The sequence below is a fragment of the Acinonyx jubatus genome, chromosome E2, assembly GCF_027475565.1.
Source record: "Acinonyx jubatus isolate Ajub_Pintada_27869175 chromosome E2, VMU_Ajub_asm_v1.0, whole genome shotgun sequence".
NCBI lineage: Eukaryota > Metazoa > Chordata > Mammalia > Carnivora > Felidae > Acinonyx > Acinonyx jubatus.
In genome coordinates this window covers 59,294,560-59,316,041 of record NC_069396.1, presented here as the reverse complement: position 1 = coordinate 59,316,041, position 21,482 = coordinate 59,294,560, and the positions used below count along the sequence as shown (strand labels likewise).

Here is a 21,482-nt window from a genome sequence, read left to right as displayed (position 1 = left end):
TTGACTCATATATATACACAGTGAAAGTGAATATTCATACTGACACACTACTCTGCTTCCCCCGCCCCCTCCCCTGAATCCAGGGAAGGAACGCTATCTACAATGGATGAAGACTCTTCCCAGAAGATTATAATTTAACTACAAATATTGTGCAAGGTCTCTCTTAACTCCCCTCTGCTTGACCTCCTGCTGAGCAAAATTTTTCTCTGAATTCCCCTTGTGGAATTGACTAATCAGTATCCATGGATCACATAGTCTCTGCCAGTGGGGCCAAATACTCCCACCTCCAGCAGCTTCTACTGAGGAAGTAACTGTGGCCCTGAGTCTTTCTTCTTTTTCCCAACCCTCTCCTCACACATCACATCAAAGCTGTGATGGTCAGTCAGTGCTCAGCCAATAGGGGAAGGGGCAAGGGAAGAATCAAGGAAATCAAGGACCACATGAAAGGAATGGAGTCAAATGTGGGAATTTAGGGGGTCAGAGGTGGTCATAGGATTAAGTGTTGACTTCTCTTTTATCAGTGGCTATCCTTGGCCAATAACAGCCAAGTATATCACCCTGGGCTTGGGAATTATGTTGTGGGTTTGGGACTTTTGTGCAGGCTGGACGCCAGAACTGGGTCCTTAAGAAAAGAAAGGGGCAGATGGAGGGGGGCGCCTGGGTGGCTCAGTCGGTTAAGTGTCCGACTCCAGCTCAGGTCATGATCTCACAGTTTGTGGGTTCGAGCCCTGCATCAGACTCTGCACTGACAGCTCAGAGCCTGGAGGCTGCTTCGGATTCTGTGTTTCCCTCTCTCTCTCTCTCTCTGCCCCTCCCCTGCTTGTGCTCTCTCTCTCTCTCTCTTTCAAAAATAAATAAACATTTTTTAAAAAGAAGAAGAAAGGAAAGGGGCAGATGGAGAACGTGTGAGGTAGAAAGACGTATATTCAGGATATCTGACATTCTCTCCACTGACCTTCAGGAGTCAGGCTGGTTTTGAATTCTTTCATATGGTGTCACTTCACAATTGATGACTGTAATTGGGTGTCTAGTCAACAATGAAACTATGTATCTCTGGCAATGCAATGCAAACCACTTTTGTAGTCCTGAAGTTCCTTTCCAAGCCTCAGAAATTCAGCTCTTTCCCATTTGGCATATTTCTTTCTATCTGTTTTTTTGTTTTTTTTTTTTGTTTTTTTTTTTTTTAGTGTTTATTTTTTAGAGAGAGAGACAGAGACAAGAGTGTGAGTTGGGAAAAAGCAGAGAGAGACAACACAGAGCCCGATGCGGGGCTGGAACTCACAAATCACGAGATCATGACCTGAGCCAAAGTCAGGCACTTAACAGGCTGAGCCACCCCGGCGCCCCTCATTCAGCATGTTTCTAACGCTGGGAACTCAAGTACCCGACAGGAAATGGAATCACTGTCTATAGAGGAAGTTGGCCTGATGACAGAAGTTCATCCTTGTCTGTGACTTCACTTTATAAAAGAGTCTCCCTGTCTCCAGGAGACCTGTCTAGGGTGGTACCTTGCTGCTTCAAGAAGTAAGACTTCCTTCCTCCCTTTACCTGGGTTAGAGGTTTCATCCTCCACCCTGTGCTTTCTTTTGGACTTGCAATAAGCCTTCTGGGAAATACAGGCTGCAAGCTGACAATCTATAGAGCGCTTTCCTATTTGTAACCACCTTCAGAGTCTTCTATTACTGTGTTAACAGCAATAAGGACTTTCAGAAACTTCAGGTACTGTTTTAAAAATTCTATGTGTTTTCACTCATTTAATCCTCATTCTCACTTTGTAGTCCTCACAGAGCCGAGGTACTCAAACCATGTCATTTCAAAATGACTTAGGCAACTTGCTGTCAACACAAATGCTTAGATCCTTTCTTCACTCAATGGCCTAGGGGCTTCTGCGTTCTTTCCTACTTCTTCAGTGATTCTGATGTGTCCCTAAAGTTTGAGAACACCTGCCCTAGAAGGAAATGCCAAAATTAAAGAACTATCTAGGGTGGGACACAACCATTTGAGATCTGGCAATCCTGCCTAGAATAAAAATATTTAAAAATTTTTTTAATGTTTATTTATTTTTGAGAGAGAGAGACAGAGCGTGAGCAGGACAGGAGCAAAGAGAGAGAGCGAGCGAGAGACACAGAATCTGCAGCAGGCTCCAGGCTCCAAGTAGTCAGCACAGAGCCCAATGTGGGGCTCAAACTCACCAGCCATGAGATCATGACCTGAGCCAAAGTCAGACGCTTAACTGACCGAGCCACCCAGGTGCCCCTGCCTAGAAGAAACATATTAATGGGAGGATGTAAGCTGCCATTCAGCACAAATCTGTCCATTCAGCTACCTGAATGGAATGAAAACCATGACCTAATGACTTGTTAAACTCAAAACACCCAGACATCAAATCTGGAAGGATTAACTGTTTTCAGTTTGGCTATTGTGGGGTAATGAAGCAATCCAAATAAAAATAAGAGTGAAGGAGCGCTTGGGTGGCTAGTGGGTTGAGGGTCTAACTTCGGCTCAGGTCATGATCTCTCGGTTTGGGTTCAAGCCCTGCATTGGGCATGCTGCTGTCAGCATAGAACTGGCTTCGGATCCTCTGTCCCCTGTCTCTGTCTGCCCCTCCCCCACTCGTTCTCTCCATCTCTCTCTCTCTCTTTCTCTTTCAAAAATAAATAAAGATTAAAAAAAAATAAGAGTGAGGGACACCTAGGTGGCTCAGTCTGTTAAATGTCTAACTTCAGCTCAGGTAATGATCTCGAGGTTCATGGGTTCGAGCCCCACATAGGGCTCTGTGCTAGCATTGTGGAACCTGCTTGGGATTCTCTCTCTCTCCTTTTCTCTCTCTCTCTCTCTCTCTGCCCCTCCCCCACTTGTGTGCTCGCTTTCTCTCTCAAAATAGATAAACTTAAAATAAGAGTGAAATAATTGCCATTTCAGCATTAATATTACCATAAAAGAATTGAAGTCTCCTTGGATTAACTAACTGCCTATGTTGTAAATAATTTGAGAGATAAGCTGATTTACATGATAGAATTATTTGAAGGTTTAAGAAAATAGTAAATTTTTAATAAATAAAAATGAATATTATTTATGTAAACAATAGTTATTGTTTATATAAATAATAAATTGTTACTCTGATGCAAAGGATTTTTTTTAATGTTTATTTTTGAGAGAGAGGGCTCATGCAAGTGGGGGAGAGGCAGAGAGAGGAAGACAGGATCCAAAATGGGCCATGCACTGACAGCAGAGAGCCCAATGTGGGGCTCAAACTCATGAACCATGAGCTTATGACCTGATCCAAACTCAGACACTTAACTGACTGAGCCACCCAGGCACCCGCAAAGGAGTTTTAATTGGATAAAATATGCTCTAAATCACTAAATCAGGGCGCCTGGGTGGCTCAGTCAGTTAAGCATCTGACTCTTGGTTTCAGCTCAGGTCAGGGTCTCGAGGTTCGTGGGTTTGAGCTCCACCTCGGGCTCTGTGGTGGCAGTGCAGAGCCTGCTTGGGATTCTCTCTCTCCCTCTCTCTCTGCCCCTCCCCTGCTCTCTTCCTTTCTCACAATAAATACATAAACTTAAAATAAATTTAATAAAATGACTCATTTTGATTATGTGTACATAATAAAAAAAACATCTTTCAGTATAATTCAAGAAAATACTACTAACTTTCACAATTTATGTTCTATTTAGATTTTACAAATCATTGGGTGTTTGTTTCTTCCCTAATCCTTTCGCTGTTACCAAAAAGTTTGTTTTACTAAGGATTTGAGATCCATCCCAGACATAAAGTCACACAGCAGAGAACACCATGTCCCATGCTCATCAGGTATTGACTAGGGAAGGACACCCCTTCCCCCCCACCCCACAAAGAGATTCACCGTCACATTCAAACCCTCAGGACACATCTAAGCAATTCTTCTTGCTCTCCTTTGCTCATCTTATTATGGAAAAGAAACATTAACATCCTGGGTATGTTTCACATGTTTAATATTTTAGGTTTTGACCAAATGCATCCTGCCTGAGGTTGGGTTTTGTAGAAGCAGAAACTGGCACAGGGTTCAACGACATGAGATTTATGGAGGAGAAACTATCAGGAAAAATGGAAGGGCAGAGAATGAGGCAAGGAAAGGAGCCACACAAGGATGTGGCTTCATCTGAAATCTGCCAGCCTGATCCTGCGTGGAGTGTAAATGTTAACTCAAAGTAGGTGGTCCTACTTTGAAACATAGGTGCAGACCTTTTGTTACTCCAGGTCGAGCAGTCTTTAAATACTCTCCAGCTTTCAACTGCTTCTGTGTTTACTTTTTCTTAAACATTGGAATTACCTGTAACTGCATAAATCCATGTATGACACATTTTACTTTGTGTTATTTCTGAAAATTAATTCCTTCTTCTGTGGGGGAGTCTGGATTGTAGAGCTATGGACATTCTACACTTGATCTTAGTCAAAAGGCCGAGAAGCGATGAGCTATGGACATTCTAGAAGTCAGTCTATTAGTGAATTCAAAAATGCTGACTTTTTTTTTTTTTTTTTACAAAATAATTAGAGTTCTATGTTGAAATGTCCACAGTCTGCCTCACTTGGAGGTTTAATAGATTCTAATAAAACAAAATATGTTCAAAAGTGAGATCCTCATGTTTCCAAGCTCTTTCATCTGCCTACCACCACCCCTTCCCATCTTAGTGACAAATCCATCCTTCCAGCTGGGACACAACCCCTGAGTCATCCTTGATTAAGCATGACACATATAAGCTGACTGGTGGAGGAGAAGCCACATCCTGATCTGAGGACATTAACCACAATCATGTGCAGCTCCTCAGTAATATAGATGCCATATAATGAAACCACAAAGCGCCTTCTCAAAGTGAGTTTTTATTGAACAAGTGTTAACGCATAGCATGAGGTAATTAGTAACATAGTGCATAATCTTGCTAGTAGATGAAAACTGACAGGGAGGAATTTACTTTTCACAAATGGTTTTCAGAGGTAATGTCAATCTCCCTGGCAGATTCTATCACTGCAATTACAGCAAACAGACTGAGATCAAACATTTATCTTGGGGTTCAGATGGCTTCTTTTTTTTTTTTTTTTTTGAGAGAGAGAGAGGAGAGAGAGAGAGCGCGAGCTCAAAGGCATGTGCAGAAGAGTGGCCGGGTGGGGACAGAGGAGAGGGAGAGAAAGAATCCCAAACTGGCTCTAGCTCAGCAAGGAGTCCAATGTGGGGCTCGATCGGATGATGGTGAGATCATGATCTGAGCCCAAATCAGGAGTCGGAAGCTCAACTGACCGAGCCACCCAGGTGTCCCCAGATGGCCACTCTCTACACATTCTCTGGCCATGACCACTATAATCACCGTCCCAGCAGAAAATGAAATTTGGCAAATATCTCTTCATTTCAAATAGATCTCAGGTTTCACAGTAGGAAAGAAATGGGATATGTCTTGGAATGTGGATTAAGAAACACCCCAGTGATGAGACAGTGCTGTGGCTGGATCGGATATGGATACAATCCGTGAGTTTACCGGCAGGGAAAACACTGTTTTCCCAGGGAAAAGGAGACAGCGCCCTGGTCACGTGACTTAAGGCTAATTGAGCGGCAGACTCCCTTTCTGAGTAATACCACGGTCTGGTGTGTCCCTTCAGGAGCCCAGCCTTTGGGCACACATGAAACCACGGGTGCGAGCATTTCTCCTGATCGCAGAAGCCACGCTGCAGAAACCGCGCGGGAGCGGGTTCAGAAGGGAAGAAACCGCGCCCCTCCCCCAGCGTCTGGTGACATCATTTCCCAGAGGCCTTCACGCAGGCTCCGCTGGTCCTTTGAGATTTCCAGAAGGGCGCCCCTTGAGGCAGCAGGCGGAGCTGCGGGAACCATATTACCCGGCAGGCTCAGCGCCAAGAGGCGGTAGCGCTAGGCCAATGGCAGCACGGGGCGGGGATTCCACGTCACGCGAGACCCAAGGCGCCGTCCTCGTGGGCGTCGTCCTGGGTGCTTCTGCGTCTGTTCACCGGGTCGCTGCTCCGGGAGTTTTGGCGGGCTTGAGACCGCCGGAACTGGGAGGCGTGAGGAGAGGCGTCATGTCCCCTTTGCACCGAGGCAGGGCTGAGGGTGCATGGGATGGGTCACAGGAGCCCTTGGGACCCCCCGCGGCCTCCCCACTACTGCGGCCCACTGTCCGCGAACAGGGTCCCGCGGCGGCTGCACAGGCGCAGATGGGCCCGGCACAGGTGAGTGGGTGACCCCCCCCCCCCCCCTCAGGCCCTGTGGACCCCCAACCACGCAGTCGTGGCACCTCCACATCCAAGGTGGTGGTGTCCTGGGTCTCGTTGCTTCCCCTAACTACGCCATTGTGTTTGGGGGGGCCACCCTGGTGTCCCGAAGCCAGGCCAGGTTCCTGTGGAAGGGCCCCCCACTCCGTCAGCTAATCAGTGAGGTGTGGAAGGGTGTCCCGGGCACACCCACCTTGAGGTGCAGATGCGGGGAGGTGAGGCCGAGCAGGGCAGAATCTGTCCGGTGGGAACAGACAGCACTAGGTTGGGAATCGGGTCTGGAGTAACAGGCTGAGAAATCGGCCTCTTTTGAGGCCATGGTGGGGACCACGGAGGATTTGGAGTCCAGTTTTAATAGGCTTCTTCTAGCTCTGGAGGGGAGAGTAGGCTCGGGGTGAGTGGAGGCTCCCTGCAACCCCCCACATAGTACCCGGAACTGCCTTCCCCCGTCACCCTCAGCCATCCTCCCAGCCAGAGCGTGTGTCGTGGTGTGCAGAACAAGCTCCAAAGCCTACCGCCTGGGTTCGTCTCCAGGTTCTGTCCCTGCCCCGCCGTGGGATAGTCTGCTTCCCTGGCCATGAAATGGGGTTCATTGCAGGTCTTCCCTCTGAGGTCCTGGAGGCAGATGTGGGAGGCACTGAATGTGGCACAGCCTGCCTAGGGAATGCCCAGGAAGTGCCGGTTGTGGCCATTCATTTCTGTGATCTCTGGGATCCAAGGAGGCCTTTGCCCTGACCTTGTCCTCATGGCAGGGCAAGTGAGAGAGAAATGATGCTTCTCAGAATTCCCCCATCCCTGCACCGTCTGAGTGAACTGTGCTTCAGGAAAGAGCTCATGCAGCAGTGTCGAGACTTTAGGGGCCATATGGCCATGCCTTTCCCAGGGCCATGACCTCGAGGAGTCTGGTCAGTGCTCTTGGCTTCCATCTCTGGGGATCCATGGGAATATCAACATTTCCTCCTCATGGCTTGAGGGGATCAGAGGGCATGTGTGTGATGTGTGTACCCCAGTCCAACACTGCCCAGGTAGCATCACCCTGGACACTGTTTTCAGGGAGCAGAGTCCCTTGTCCTCTGATGGTCTTCAGGGCTCACCCCAGTGGAATCCTGCCCCAGGGTTTCCCCTGTCTCAGCTGAGAACTGGGGAAGAGAGAGCCTAGGGGAAGACTCACAGTGGGAGCAGTATTTTTGGAATTTTGCTTCCCTGCTGGCATGAAAAGGGCCTTTGGGCAGGTTGGGCACCCAGGAAGGTCACTGGGTTCATCTTTATAGTTGCCGTCTGTTTATTACAAGCAATGCTGGCTTGCCACTTACAGTGGTAAGTTTATTTTTCTGTTGAAGATACTTACTTTATTTAAAAAAAATTTTTTTTGAGAGAAAGAGAGTACACAGGGGAGGGGGGGATAGAGAGAGAGAGAGAGAAAGAGAGAGAGAATCTTAAGCAGACTCCACCCCCAGGCCAGAGCCAACACTCCCATCTCACAACTGTGAGATCATGACCTGAGCCAAAATCAAGAGTCAGATGCTTAACCGACTGAACCACCCAGGCGTCCCTGAAGACATTTACTCTTATGTGAAAAGTATGTGCGTTAAAGATTCAGTGTTGGCAGTGTGCAGGAGCATGATGTGCATTTATTTATTTATCTTGAAAATTTTTAATGCTTATTTATCCTTGAGAGGGACAGAGTGCGAGCAGGGGAGGGACAGAGAGCAAGGGAGACACAGAATCCAAAGCAGACTCCAGGCTCTGAGCTGTCAGCACAGAGCCCGATGCGGGGCTCAAACTCACAAACTGTGAGATTGTGATCTAAGCCGAAGTCAGACACTCAACTGACTGAGCCGCTCAGGCACCCTGTGTGATGTGCGTTTAGATGTAAACACACGACACACTCCAGGTTTCTCTCGGGCACATGACTCTATTCACTCCGATCATAGTCCCAGTCACCATTAGGAGTTGTCGTATTCATTTGTGGTTCGCGTGGCCTCCTCCCTTCATTCCAGCCATTCCAGTGGCCTGTCTTCAGAGAGGCCATCGCTAGCTTTCCTTCTGAAACTCTAGCCTTTTCACCTGTTTCTTGGCCTCAGAACCTGTAGGGCCATTTGCATCGTCTCGCTCAGTTATTTAGTTTCTAGTTTGGGATCTTTCTCCAGTGGGAACTGGGATTCCTGTTTGCTGCTGTGGCGCCAGGCCTCTGATGGGGCCATAGCTGTAACAGGACCTCAGCAGCTGGTTGGAAAATGAGCGAGACTCCCGGATGGGCTTTCATCCCACTTAGAATCTGTGTTTGAACCCCCACCGTGGCCTGGTGTAGTGTGACTGCTCTGTGTGCACACACGTGTCTTCCCTTCCCTTCTTCTGCATCCCACTGCCCTGCAGCCATGCCACACTCCACTTGCCCAGCTCTTCCTCACTTTCCAGCCTTGCCCTGCCAGTGCCATCTGCCCTGGATCCTGTCTCCAGAGCTCTGCGGGGCAGCCCTGTGCATTCCTCAGGCCTCTGCTCAAATGCCACCTCTGTCTTTCAGGTTCTCGCTAAAGTGCCCCCTGATCACGTGCTCGGGCGCTAGCATTTTTGTGCAGAGTTGAGTGTTGGATTGAGATTCTCCAGGGTGCTTGAGGTGCAAAGAGGAAAAATAATCATAAGAAGCAGTGATAATAGCGGGCTTCCACTGGGCCCTCGATTTGGTTTGAGGGACAGTTATGTTTCAGCTCATTCAGTTCCTACCTCCTCAGAGTTAGGTTCTGTTATCATCCCTGCTTTACAGAGAAGAACTTGAGGCTCACAGACATTAAGTTACCTACCCAAGGTCACACAGCTTTTAAGTAGTTGAAACTCACACATTGTCCATTGGCTGCCAGAGCCAGTTCCCAACCACAGTGGGCTGGGGAGGCCTGAGGATGACGCCTAAATTAATCTGTGTGAGGGGGGTAGAGATTTCTCCTGCAGGTGAGCTTGGAAACAAGGAAGGCAAGAGGGGCCATCCCAGACAGAGGGAACGTTTTGGACAGAGGCTGCGAAGACAGAGTTGTTCAAGGAGGCCCGAGATTGTGATTGCCATGTGCCCCCCACCTGCTAAGATGGGTCTCGAGGAGGGAGCATGCATGGTCATTGACCCTTGCCCAGGACAGACATCACAGCCAGTCAGACACTGCTGCCTGTGTTCTTATGGCCACAAGGGCATTATTCTCACCCGCTTGGGTTCCCTGGTTCTCACGGTATTCGTGCCTCAGGGACATATCCCGTCAGGACTCTGGAAGGGAAAACTGACTGATACCTCACTGTGGAATCTTGTGGGGGTCTGAATGGCTGGGGGGCCCGAGCCGGTGTGGGGAGCTGATCCGGGCCCTGCCGCTCCCAGGATGGTGCCTCCCGTGAGGTGGAAGAGGACGGCTCCATTCTTCTGCCTGTGTCTGCGGATGTATGGTCAGGGATGGCGGAGGCAGATAAACAGCAACAGTTCCTGGCAGTGCCTCACCTGTAGTGATGGAGGGGCGTAAGTGTTGCCACGGACCCTCGCCAGAGGGTCCTAGGTTCAGATCCCACCTCTGCTATGTAGACTGGGGACTCTCAGGGTGACTCACTAACAAAATGTACAGAGCGCTGTCATGAGCCAAGACTCTAGCGTTGGCTTTATGAATGTTTTCTCTCGACTCCTCAATCTGATAAAGTGGGAGAGTTGTTGTTGTACTAGTGGAAGAAACGGAAGCTCGGAGGAATGAAGTGGCTTCCGCAAGGTAGACAGCAGGCAAGTGGTGATTCAAGGTTGAATTCAAGCTTGGGAGTGTGCTCCAGACCTGGGGACATTTAATCCCTTTGCCGTAGCACGTGAAGCCCTTGGCTAGGGGCGGGCATGCCGGGAGGACCAGGGAGGACCAGCTGCTTTTACCTCTGTTCTCAGGGTTGGAATTGTCTTCATGAGTATTTCCCCGGTCCTCTGACGTCCCAGACCACTTACCTTCTGCCCCCAAGGTCCTCACGGGAACGCCTTGTCTGTGTCATTCTCCATGGCATCTGCCATTGAAGATTTCTCTGTCAGCCGTGTCTGCCCCCCACTTACACCCAGCTCAGAGCTCAGCCCTCCAGAGGCCTCAGTTCAGGGCTGGGTCTCCGTGAACCTTCACCGGTAACTAAGTTACAGGCTTTGATTCCTCCCAACGGCCCCGGTGCACTTAACGCTACTGTGTGTGACTTTCCAGGCACCAGTGACTTTCAAGGACGTGGTTGTGACCTTCACCCAGGAGGAGTGGGAATTACTGGACCTGCCACAGAGGACACTGTACTGGAGGGTGATGAGGGAGACCTGTGGGCTCCTGCTCTCGCTGGGTAAGGCTTCTCCTCACCTCCACGCGGGGGCCTGCAGCCTCCTGGGTTCCTTCCTCTCTCCTGAGGCCCGGCTGGTAGAGAAGGGCTCCGAGTGGCTCGCCGTCCTCCCCACAGGCCCGCCGTGTGCTGGGCCCACCTCCTCCTGCCCACTCTCCTTTTGTCTCCACCAGGAATCACTAGGCAGGAAACCTAGTTCCCCTGGCAGATGGAAGTGAGATGCCTGGCAGAACCTGGGATTGGGGTGCCCCGAGAATGGGTTCAGGACGTGGGAGGAAGCACGGTTGTTCCACGGCCCCGGGGCTGTCGTCCTGGCTTCTCTCTGTGGGTCTGCACACACCACTGTCTTTTCACAGCAGCTTTTGGTGGGAGTGGGCACCTCATTCTTCTTCTGTGAGCCCCTTGGATTTCTCATCTCCATTCTTGTCTGTGTGTTCGTGTCCTGCCTTCTCTGCATAGGTGTTTGTGTTTGTGTAGCGGGAAGCAACCCCTGGAGCCCACGCTCCCCTCACCCTCTCAGCCCAGTGCCCCGCACAGGCTCCACCTGGGGCGCCTGCTAAAGATTCCCGCCAGAGGTTGCTGACTGGCCCGGCTGTCTGAGTCAGGTGACCCCACAGTATGTTAGCATGGTCGTGGGCTGATTCTCCAAGAAGGGGGGAGAGTGAGGCAGGGCCCCAGTGGATGTTTGCCCTCAGTGTCGCCCGCCCATTTATAAACAACACAAACTCAATGAAAAGGCTGCTTTGGCCTAGACCATCCTTTGCTGGTATGGGCCATACTGTGCTGGGGTGGCAGATAGTTTTAGACGACACAGGTGCACACCCTGAGAAAGCCATTTCCCTCTTGATTCTCATCAGGAAGATGTCTCAGTTCGTGCTGAGTTATTAATGCTGAGTCGTTCATGCCTGTCACGACTGTTGCCAGTGTCCATTTTCAGCAGAGGCAACAGTCTCCAGCTCGTAGCCCCGAGCAGGCTGCAGAGCTCGCTGGGACCTGTTATCGTTATTTTGATTTCTTTATTGTGTTTTGATTGTAACCTTTCATCCGTGGCAAGGAAGATTTTCCATTTTCTGGAGTAATGTGAGATCCCCTTTGAAGACATTGATTTACAAGAAATGAAAAGTGGTTTGCTTTCGAGAGAAGCCATTAGTAATGAGTTGTCATGGCCAATGTCCCCTGAGCACTGGCACGTGTCTGGCCTTTTCTGGGCACTTGCCCTGCTCCATTCATTGAATTCTCACAATATCCGTGGGAGGTGAGATGTTTCCCCAGAACTGCCTGACTTTGAACCCAGTTTTCTCCCCACTGGGGACCTCTTGCCCAAAGGCAATCATCAGATTTTGGAGCCAACAATTTATTGTGATTAGTTTAATACACTTACGTGTTATTCAGTGATCTTGTCATATTCCTAATATTATTTCAGCGCACAGGCGTGGGTGTGCAACATGTGTGAAGTACACAGTATGAAGTATCCAGCCCAGTGCATGTTTTACTCATTTACCTACTGGTGTGACTTCCACTGGGTCAACCTTTGCAGTGTTCCCAGCCCCCAGCAGGCTCCCCTGCCCCACCATGTAAGGAAAAGACCACCATTGCCGGGAGCTTGTCAGGAAGCCAAAATGTTAAAACTTAAGCTTAATGTAAAAGATGGCCCTTAATGGTCAAATGCCACCCTGTTCCCCCTGTGGTAAAGGCCCTTTCCTTTGTGAAATGACACCGAGAGGAGATGCTGGTTGATGTCGGTGTAAATGTCCTCATTCACCCAGGTCACTGTGTGAGTTTCCTTACATTCCTGCAACGTGCCAGTCTGGGAATCACCGGGTCAGTACCTCCCACCATCCCTGGCTCCCCACAGTCAAAACCTCCCACTCACATCCCCCCTCCCACTTGAACAGCCCACTTTCTCCCAGCTGCTGGCCCCACGTGAGGGCCAGGAGCCATTTTGTCCCCAGTGCAGTGCTCAGCAGGCTGGGCTTTGGACCTAGGTGGCCTGGAGTCAAATCCCAGGTTGGCTTCCTGTGGACTGTGGCAAGTTACTGAGGCTGACCCCCTGTTCTCCCTTTTCCTCCCCCTGCAGTCATCTCTCCTGACTCAGCAACCGGCTTTAGTCACCTGTCTTTCTCAGATGGCCATTGATGAGGGTACCATTTGCAGATTGACAGAGACTAGGACTTTCGTCACTCACTGGACACCAGAATCACCCAGGGAGCTTGGAAAACTCCTGACGCCCAGGCCTCACCCCAGAGTTCTGGTTTGAACTGACCTGTGGTGAGAATCAGGCCTCCCCTGTAGAGATATAGGTAGGGTGAGACCCACAGACTCAGAGCCATTAGAACACAGCTGCTCAGAAATTCCATGGAAGCTTCTTGTTGAGCCCTCCCTGGGGGCATCAGTTTTAGTGAACAGCCCTGCCATTTGAGTTGAAAAGGCCAGAAAACAACTCCTCAGCACCTGTTTCCATCAGACCCCTCATGCAGCCATCCTCAGGTCCTGCCCCTTTTACACAGCCCTTATCTCCTGAGTCTGTCCCCACCACCCCCTCCCTGAGCTCCAGCCTTGACACCCTGGTCCGCCTGTCTTGTCCTCTCTCATCTGCACGCTGCTAACGCACCTGTGGTCTCCCCATCTGCTTGTGCCTCTGCCCAGCTGTCCTCTGCACCAGCTCTGCCAGCCGCCCACCCGATTCTAAGCCTTCACCACACTCTCAGCCACTGAGGCTCAGTCCACGGCCAGACTCATGTCAGAAATAAAGACTTTACTTCTTCTTGCTTCTCCACCCTTTCAGACTCATCTGCATCTGATTGCTGCCTCCAGCCTCTGTTCTCACCGCCCCCCACCAGGAAGAAGTCTCATCCCCAGCTATGACCAGCTCCTGCCCCAGGGACTGGGTCACACCCTCTCCTACCTTCTTGGGAGCTCCTTCTTTAGCTCTAGAATTGACTGATTGGTGTGACTATGTGTACAACCAACTTTTTAGAGGAGATGTTGCATTCTAGGGAGAAATGTCTACACTGAACTTCCATATATCCCATTCTCCCTCCCTCCCTCCCTCCCTCCCTCCCTCCCTCCTTCCTCCCTCCCTCCCTGCCCCCCTTCCCCCCTTCCTTTCTTTCTCTGAAGTATAATTTATACATATTGATGTGCATGAATCTTAAGGATTTAACTTGATGAGTTTTTGCACATGAATAAATCCAAGTAACCATTCAGGTGAAGATACAGACCTTAGGAGGTGCCTTGTAAGCCCTACTAGTCCTTCTAGTCCATGTCACCTCCTACAAAGGTAACCGCTGATACCTGAACACCGTCGGTGAGTTTCACTTCTTGAATGGATATAAATGGAGCCTCACGGTATGTTTTCTGCCTCTCTTGTGTTTATCATCAGTATGTCTGTGAGGTTCATTCGTATGGATGCAAATGTTTGGAGTTTGACATTTTCATACTATGTAGTATCCCGTTGTAGTTATATAGTGCAGTCTATCCATTCTCCTGTTGATGGACATCTGGGCTGTTTCTTTTGGGGTGGGGATGTTATGAACATCACTGCTGTGAGAGGTTCTGTTAGGCATATACCCAGGACTGGACTGGATTGGACATGGGATAGGTGTATATTCAGCTCTAAGAGAAATTATGAAACAGTTTTCAGCATGATTGATCATCCCACACACCACCAGCCCCGTTTGTGAGTTCCTGTTGCTCCACATTCTCGTCAGTGCTTGGTGTCCTCTCATTACTCTTTGTAATGGGATACACTTTAGAGGGGACTCCCAGGACCATAGCACTGAAATCGATGCACTTCTCTCTGATCCCCATTCCTCCAGCACAGAGATCACCATTTTCCGGAATCCACACTTACTATTCATTACTTGTTCTGTGGGAAGTTATGTCATTACAAGATCCGTTTCCTTATGGATATAGGGGTATTCAGATTTTCTCTTTACTCTTATCTCAGTTTTGGTATGTTGTGTCTTCCAGTAATTCTGTGTCATCTGAATGTTTGAGCCAGTACTTTTAAAATCATTTTATCATACCTGTGTGTGTGTGTGTATGTGTGTATACATACCTGGAAAATATATTGTGTAGGCCTTTTGTTAAACTTTATCAGAAGGGTATTCTAGGGTACCTGGATGGTTCAGTCGGTTAAGCATCCAACCCTTGATTTTGTGGTCAGGTTATGATCTCACGATTCTGAGATTGAGCCTGACTTGAACTGGGCATTCAGCCTGCTTAAGACTCTCTCCCTCTCTCTCTGCCCCTCCCTCGCTTGTGTGCGCTCTCTCTCTTTCTCTCTCTCTCTCTCTCTCTCAAAAGAAAATGAAAGGGTACTCTGTAGTCATCTGGGACTGGCTTTTTTATTCAGTATTATGTTATTGTCTATAACATACATTAATATATTATATGTTACATATTACATGTCATATATAGCTGTAGTTCACTCGTGTTCTTTGCCTGGAAATAACCTCTTGCATGAATATTCCACAAAGTATTTGTTCTTTTAGACATTTACTTTTTCCCAGCTCTTCCCTCTTGCACACAATGCTGCCATGAAAATGTTTATGCGTGTGTCCTTGTGCACATGTGTGTGAGTTTCTCGTAATAACGTTCCTGGGAGTGGAATTTTGGGTGACTAGGGATTTGGCATGTTAAGGTGGCACCCAGTTGTTTCCTGAAGTGGTTATAGTAATTTTGACTTTGGCCAGCAATATCTGAGAGATTCCATGGACCTACATCCTCTCCAGTATTTGCTATTACCAGCCTCCTTAGTTTTTGTCAGTCAAATGAGTATAAAAAATATCTCAGTGTAGTTTTGTTTTGCAGCCCTTCATTACTAAGAAAGTGGAATGACACTCCCCATTTGTTTAGTGGCCATGTGTATCTTTTATTAATGTCAGTTCATGATTTTTTTTCTGATTTTTCTGTGAAGATGGTTGCTCTTCCCTTTTTGATTTGTCAGATTTTTTTTGTATATTCCTGATACTAATCTTTGACCCATACTGTGGGCTGCAGTTGTATTCTGTTAGAGTTTAGCTTTTAAAAAATATTCTTTAAAGTATCTTTTGATTAATATAAATTCATATTTTGTTTACTGCGGTCAATTTCTTTTTTTTTTTTTTTATGATTACTGCTTTTCATGTCTCACTAGGAAATATCCCTACACCAAGGTCAAAAACATACTCGTTTTCTTTTGCTTGCTAATCTGGAATTAATGATGTGTGTGATGTGCGGTAGAAATGGAATAACTTTTTTCTGCATGTGGGAAACCAGTTTTCTAGCCCCCCTTGTTGTCTGTCACTGTTACCAGTGACCTGCTGTGTCATCTCTGCGGTGTGTGAAAGCTGTGTCTGTTCATGAGGCTATTACTTCCTGTTGCCAGTTTTTCTTAGGCCTATAATTTCATCATAACCCCAGGACTGGGAGGGCAAGCCCCATCGCCTTATTTTTGTTTCAGTGATATTCTTGGCCCTTAACTCTTCCTAGGAAATTCTAGAATCACCTTGTTGAGTTTTATGGCAAATCATGTTATCTGGAATTGTAATGAACTTAAAGATAGATTTGAGGAGAATTTACAACTTTGTTATTAATTTCTCCATGTGTATAGATCTCTTTAATATCTTGAAATGTTTCAGATTTCTCTACTAGCTTTCTTCCATTGTTTAGTCCCCGCACTGTTCCTCACACACAGAAGATTTAATGTGTTCCTCACCTTGAGCCCTGTGGGCACTGTCCGGGGAGTGGCGATGGCTGCCCTTACTCTCAGCCCTCCAGACTCTGGAATCGGCACCCTGTTTGTGGCACCCTCCGCATCTCTGCCATCCTCGTGCCCTGCAGCTCCCTAGGCATCAGGACTCTCTCTCGACTTGGCACCTTGTGCACTCTGCCTCCTTTTGGGCGCAGTGCCCTCTTACTTTCTATATGTGCTGGCCCCTGCTTCTTCACGACTCAGATCTCAAGACACCTCCCAAATTCTCTCTCTCTCATTTGGACTGTGTTAGATGTCCCCTTCCTTCCCTGTGTTCCTGGTAACCACGTGACGTCCTTTCTTAGAACAAACACAGCCTGTGGTGTCTTTGTTTCTCTCCCCTCTGGACAGAGAGAAAGGGATTCCACTCTGGACCCTGCCCCAAATTCTCCTCAAGGTTGTCCCTCTAAGGGTGTCAAGAATCCAGGGACCAGCAAAAAACAAAAACAAACCACACAACAACAACAACAAACCTGAGCTTCAGAGATGTGAACAGTTATCAGTGGCACTGTTTTCCCGCTGGCTTGGCGATCGTGTTTCTTTATGTTGGCATTGCTAATGGGCCTCTTTTGTGTATTGGACTCTCTTCAGGTGATGAAGCAAAAACCAGGACCACAGAGCCTTCTGCTTCTCAGTCAGCCGTGTTTGAGGGATGCTTATCCCACAGGTTACCGACTCAGGAAGACTCCGGTGTTTCCATGCTGGGAGAGGCCAGGGAACAAAAAGAACCATCCAAAAAACAGGGAGGGCCCGTGAAGACAGGGATAGTCCCGTTCAAGGAGACTCTCCCTGGAGAGATGAACCCCGAGTGTGGTCATTGGGGAACAGGTGAAAATCTGTGTACAAAGGACTTACAGGAGCAAGTCTCTGCAGGAGATGCTCTCCATGAGTACGAATCACGTGGATCAAGGAAAGACCCCTCGATTCATGGAGGGAAGAACTTGTACAAGTGCAAGGAATGCGGAAAAGGGTTTAAGAAGAATCGCTTCCTTCTCCAGCATCAGTGGATTCACACTAAAGTAAAACACTATACGTGCAAAAAGTGCGGGAAGGCCTTTCTCAGGAAGGCAGAGCTCACTGGACACTACGGCGTTCATATGGAGAAGAAGCTCTATGAGTGCATCAGGTGTGAGAAGGCCTTCAGCCGCAGGTCACACCTCACAGAGCACCAGCGGGTTCACACTGGGGAGAAGCCCTTTGTGTGCATCGAGTGCAGGAAGACCTTCAGCCGCAGGTCACACCTCACAGAGCACCGGCGGATTCACAGCGGAGAGAAGCCGTATATGTGCAGCGAATGCGGAAAGGCCTTTGCCCGCCACTCTGATTTTATTCGGCATAACAGAACCCACACTGGAGAAAAGCCCTTTGAGTGCAAAGAGTGTGGGAAGGCCTTTTGTAACAGCTTTTCTGTAACTCGACACATGAGGTGTCATTCTCAGGAGAAGCTCTATGAGTGCAGCGAGTGCGGAAAGACCTACGGCTACCGCTCGACCCTCGCTACTCATCAAAAGATCCACAGTGGAGTAAAATCCTATAAGTGTAAGAGATGTGGGAAGGCCTTTTACCGGAAGACGGGCCTCAGTCAACATCAGAGAACTCACACTGAGTTCCGAAAGAGACCTTTTTAAAGTGACGACTGTGGCGGATTGTTTGACCGGGAGAGCGTTTACTTGGCTTGGCATCTGAGAGTTTGTACCCGAGGCTTCCCTGCGTACGTGTCCTCCTTCGTGTGCACGGCTCCTGCTGGGGCTACGGCATTACCTTTACCTGTGGCTGAGCCCTGGCACTTCAGAGACCGGAGTCCAGGCTTCCAAACACGACTTGGTTCTTAGGAGAGGGACCTTCTTCTCACACCTGAGAGTGCTTTGCTGTCACGTGGCCTGCAAAGAGGCCTGGGCCTGTTTGTCCAAAAGCACAAGTGATGTGCTTTGCAGTGGACAGAGGGCCCTCTCCCCTCATTGTCCACATCTCCCCCTGGAACTTTATGTGTTCACAGGGGCCTGCTGTAGAATGGGCAGGAGTCACGAGAACCCTATCCTTCACGCCCATTATCCTGCACGGTGCCTGGTGTCGTGGAGATACATGGGTGACTGAGACGTGGGCCTTGCTGTCTAGAAGGGAGACACGCGTGATAACACAGAGGTGTAGAGGTGTAGTTTGGCCACTCTGATGCTGTGGCAGCAATGTGTCTGTGGTCCCCATGTGGCAATGAAGATCAAGGTCAAAACTTTGGCAAGGAGGGCAGATGTCCTTTGGGAAGAGTGGTCCAGTGGTGAAGGTTTTGGACCCTCGGGATACTGGAATTCGAGCACTTCTGAGCTGTGCCCATCGCCATCTGGGTGACCTTGGTTATGTCATCTCCCCACACGCCTCTTTTTACAAAAGTGGGGAGATCCATGTTAAACTGTGAAGCATGGGCAGAGGAGCAGACAGTACACAAAGGTGAGATCAAACATACCCATGAGGAATGGAGGAGCCCCAGCCATGTTCAAAGATGAGGAAGAATGTTCTGGTAAAGGGAACGGGATGTGCCAAGACCCTGAGGCAGGGGAGAGTTGGCCTTGTTAGTGGAAGCAGCTGAAGGCCGGTGTGTCCGGAGGAAATGAGTGGTGGACAGTGAGATGGAAGAACAGGGGCGGATGCGGCGTTGGCAGGCTGAGGAAGGGATTTACCACGGCAGTGGCATGTTCTTGCTTCTGAGTTCCCCCTGGGCTGCTGTGTAGAGAGCGAATTGAAGAAGGGAGAATTGATGTGGGAGAGAGACGAGGCCACCATGTAACCCAGGAGTTCGTCGGCGTTGCCTGACCCAGGATGGTGGCATTGGAATTGGTGGGGAGAGGATGACTTGGGATGTGTTAGGAGGCAGAGCGCACAGGACATGTGCATAATTGGGATGATGAATGAGCCCCGAGGAATGACTTTCCCTCCTCGATCCTCAAGAGGAAGCCCTCTGCATCCATGGAATGTGACGTGGGGCCTGTCCCCGTGTTCTCGTCTTCAGTCAGCACCTAGGGTGTTGAGTGAGCAGGTGAAGCTGAAGACTCCCTTTCTCAGACAGAAAACTGGCAGGACTCCTTGTCCCCGTGCTGGTCACATGGGCGGTGAATTTACCAGGACCTTTTTTCTCTGATGGAGAGGGGCCCTAGGTACGGTAGATTTGCACAGGAAGCCGTGCAGGGCAGTGATGACGCCTGCCTCTCCATGGGCACCATTCTCAGCTGTGCTTCTTACCAGTGGCCAGGACTCAGGGCCATTCAGGAATTTGGGGGGTTCTCAGTTTCCTCCTCTGTAAATAAGCCTCAGCCTCGGTACCTGTGAAACAAGAGTGTTGACTGATGCACTTCACCAGGTGGTTGTTCAGATTATAGTGTTGTGAAGTACCTGGTGTCAGCTTTGCGGGTGTTCTTAAATGTTCACGGTTGTTAAAATTGTTTTCACTGAAGTGTTACCCCTTTGTGCCACCCTATTCTTTTCTCATCGGGAGATGTGCTGATGGGATTTGCTGGTAAAAATATACTTCAGGTCCCGAGAACATCTCAGCTGATTTTAGGCCTTAAGAAACTTGTTCATAGATTCTGGTGAACCTCGGCATGAGGTCTTGATTCCCCACCAACCAAATCCAGGACATTGTTCGCCCCCTGGTTTCTTTTCTTGGTGGAGATGGGGTGGCTGATGATGCCACAGAATGTTAGTTTTGTTTTAATGGAAATTCAAAACTTGCACTTGAGATTTATGGGTGAAAATTAAGTACCTTGTGAAGGGAGGTTTGAGCCATCTAAAAGTACTGACTAATGGGGCACCCGGCCGGCTCAGTTGGAAGAGCATGCAAATATTGATCCTGGGGTCCTGAGTTCAAGCCCCACATTGGGTGTAGAGATCACTTAAATAAATAAAGTTTTAAAAAAAATTTTAAAAAGACTACTAATTTAATTTATTTCATGGTTCATGTAATATTTGATATATTTGGGATTAATATATCCTCTTATTTTATGGTTTTGTCTCCCTTGTTCTTTTTCTGATCCTTTAAAAAAACAACTATTACTCAGAATCCAGATTTTTTTAAAATTCTAGTTTAAAAAGCATATTGTTTGTTATTGTTTAAGCTAAAATTTACAAACACAACAGTAGATGACAGAATTATAAATACTTTTCTGTCTTCCCAGGCAATATAAGGGACTTAGAAGATGAGCTAGCATGTTCTATCTCCATATATGTGTTGAGATTATGCATGTTAACTCTATCAGTCTAACTCCACAAGGAAATGTTATTCTTGTTTAAGGCAAGTAACGAGCCAGATGCGTATGCGTTCCCCTCTTGGGTCCTCATTCCTTCTGTAATTGCAAGTGTTTCATCTGAGATTACTTTCCAACGTTCTTAAACATAACCTTTAGGATTTCATTTTATGTGTGTTAATCTTCCATTAAATTCTTCATTTTTGGCTTGAAATACTATTATTTTGTATTCTTTCTTGGCAGTTTTACCATATATAGAAATCTAGGTTGGCATGGGTTTTTTTCCTTCACATCCTTGAAGAGGTCCTTCCACTTTGTTCTAGAATCATAATCATATTGGGAGTGATTGGCAACAAGTATACTTTGTGTATGGTCTTTTAAAAAAAATGTTTGTTTTGGGGGCGCCTGGGTGGCTCAGTCGGTTAAGCGTCCGACTTCAGCTCAGGTCACGATCTCGCAGTCCGTGGGTTCGAGCCTCGCGTCGGGCTCTGGGCTGACCACTCGGAGCCTGGAGCCTGTTTCGGATTCTGTGTCTCCCTCTCTCTCTGCCCCTCCCACATTCATGCTCTGTCTCTCTCTGTCTCAAAAATAAACGTTACCAAAAAAAAATTAAAAAAAAAAAAGTTTGTTTTTGAGAGACAGAGAGTGAGCGGGGGAGGGGCAGAGAGGGAGACAGAGAACCCAAAGTAGGCTTAGCACTGTCAGCGTAGAGCCTGACCTGGGGCTCAAACTCATGAACCATGAGACCATGACCTGACCAGAAGTGGAACACTTAACCGACTGAACCATCCAGGCACCCCTACTTTGTGTATGGTTTTAAGAATAGAAATATTAGGGGCCTTGGAATATAGGCAGAGATTATACCTTCGTTGTGTTTTCTCTTTTGTGCTCCTCCACAGGGATAGTTTCTCCAGCCTCAGTGATTTCAGTTTGCACAC

The 21,482-nt window shown here is 48.3% G+C and overlaps 1 protein-coding gene across 1 annotated transcript; it reads left to right on the top strand.

Annotated features, from left to right (window-relative positions):
- The first annotated feature begins 5,960 nt into the window (after positions 1-5,960).
- Positions 5,961-20,772, top strand: LOC106989592 (zinc finger protein 805-like). The gene is made up of 3 exons (XM_027037484.2): positions 5,961-6,213; positions 10,452-10,578; positions 16,904-20,772. The coding sequence occupies exons 1-3, from the start codon at positions 6,064-6,066 to the stop codon at positions 17,938-17,940; spliced, it is 1,314 nt and encodes a 437-aa protein (XP_026893285.1). The 5' UTR covers positions 5,961-6,063; the 3' UTR covers positions 17,941-20,772.
- The last annotated feature ends 710 nt before the right edge of the window (positions 20,773-21,482 follow it).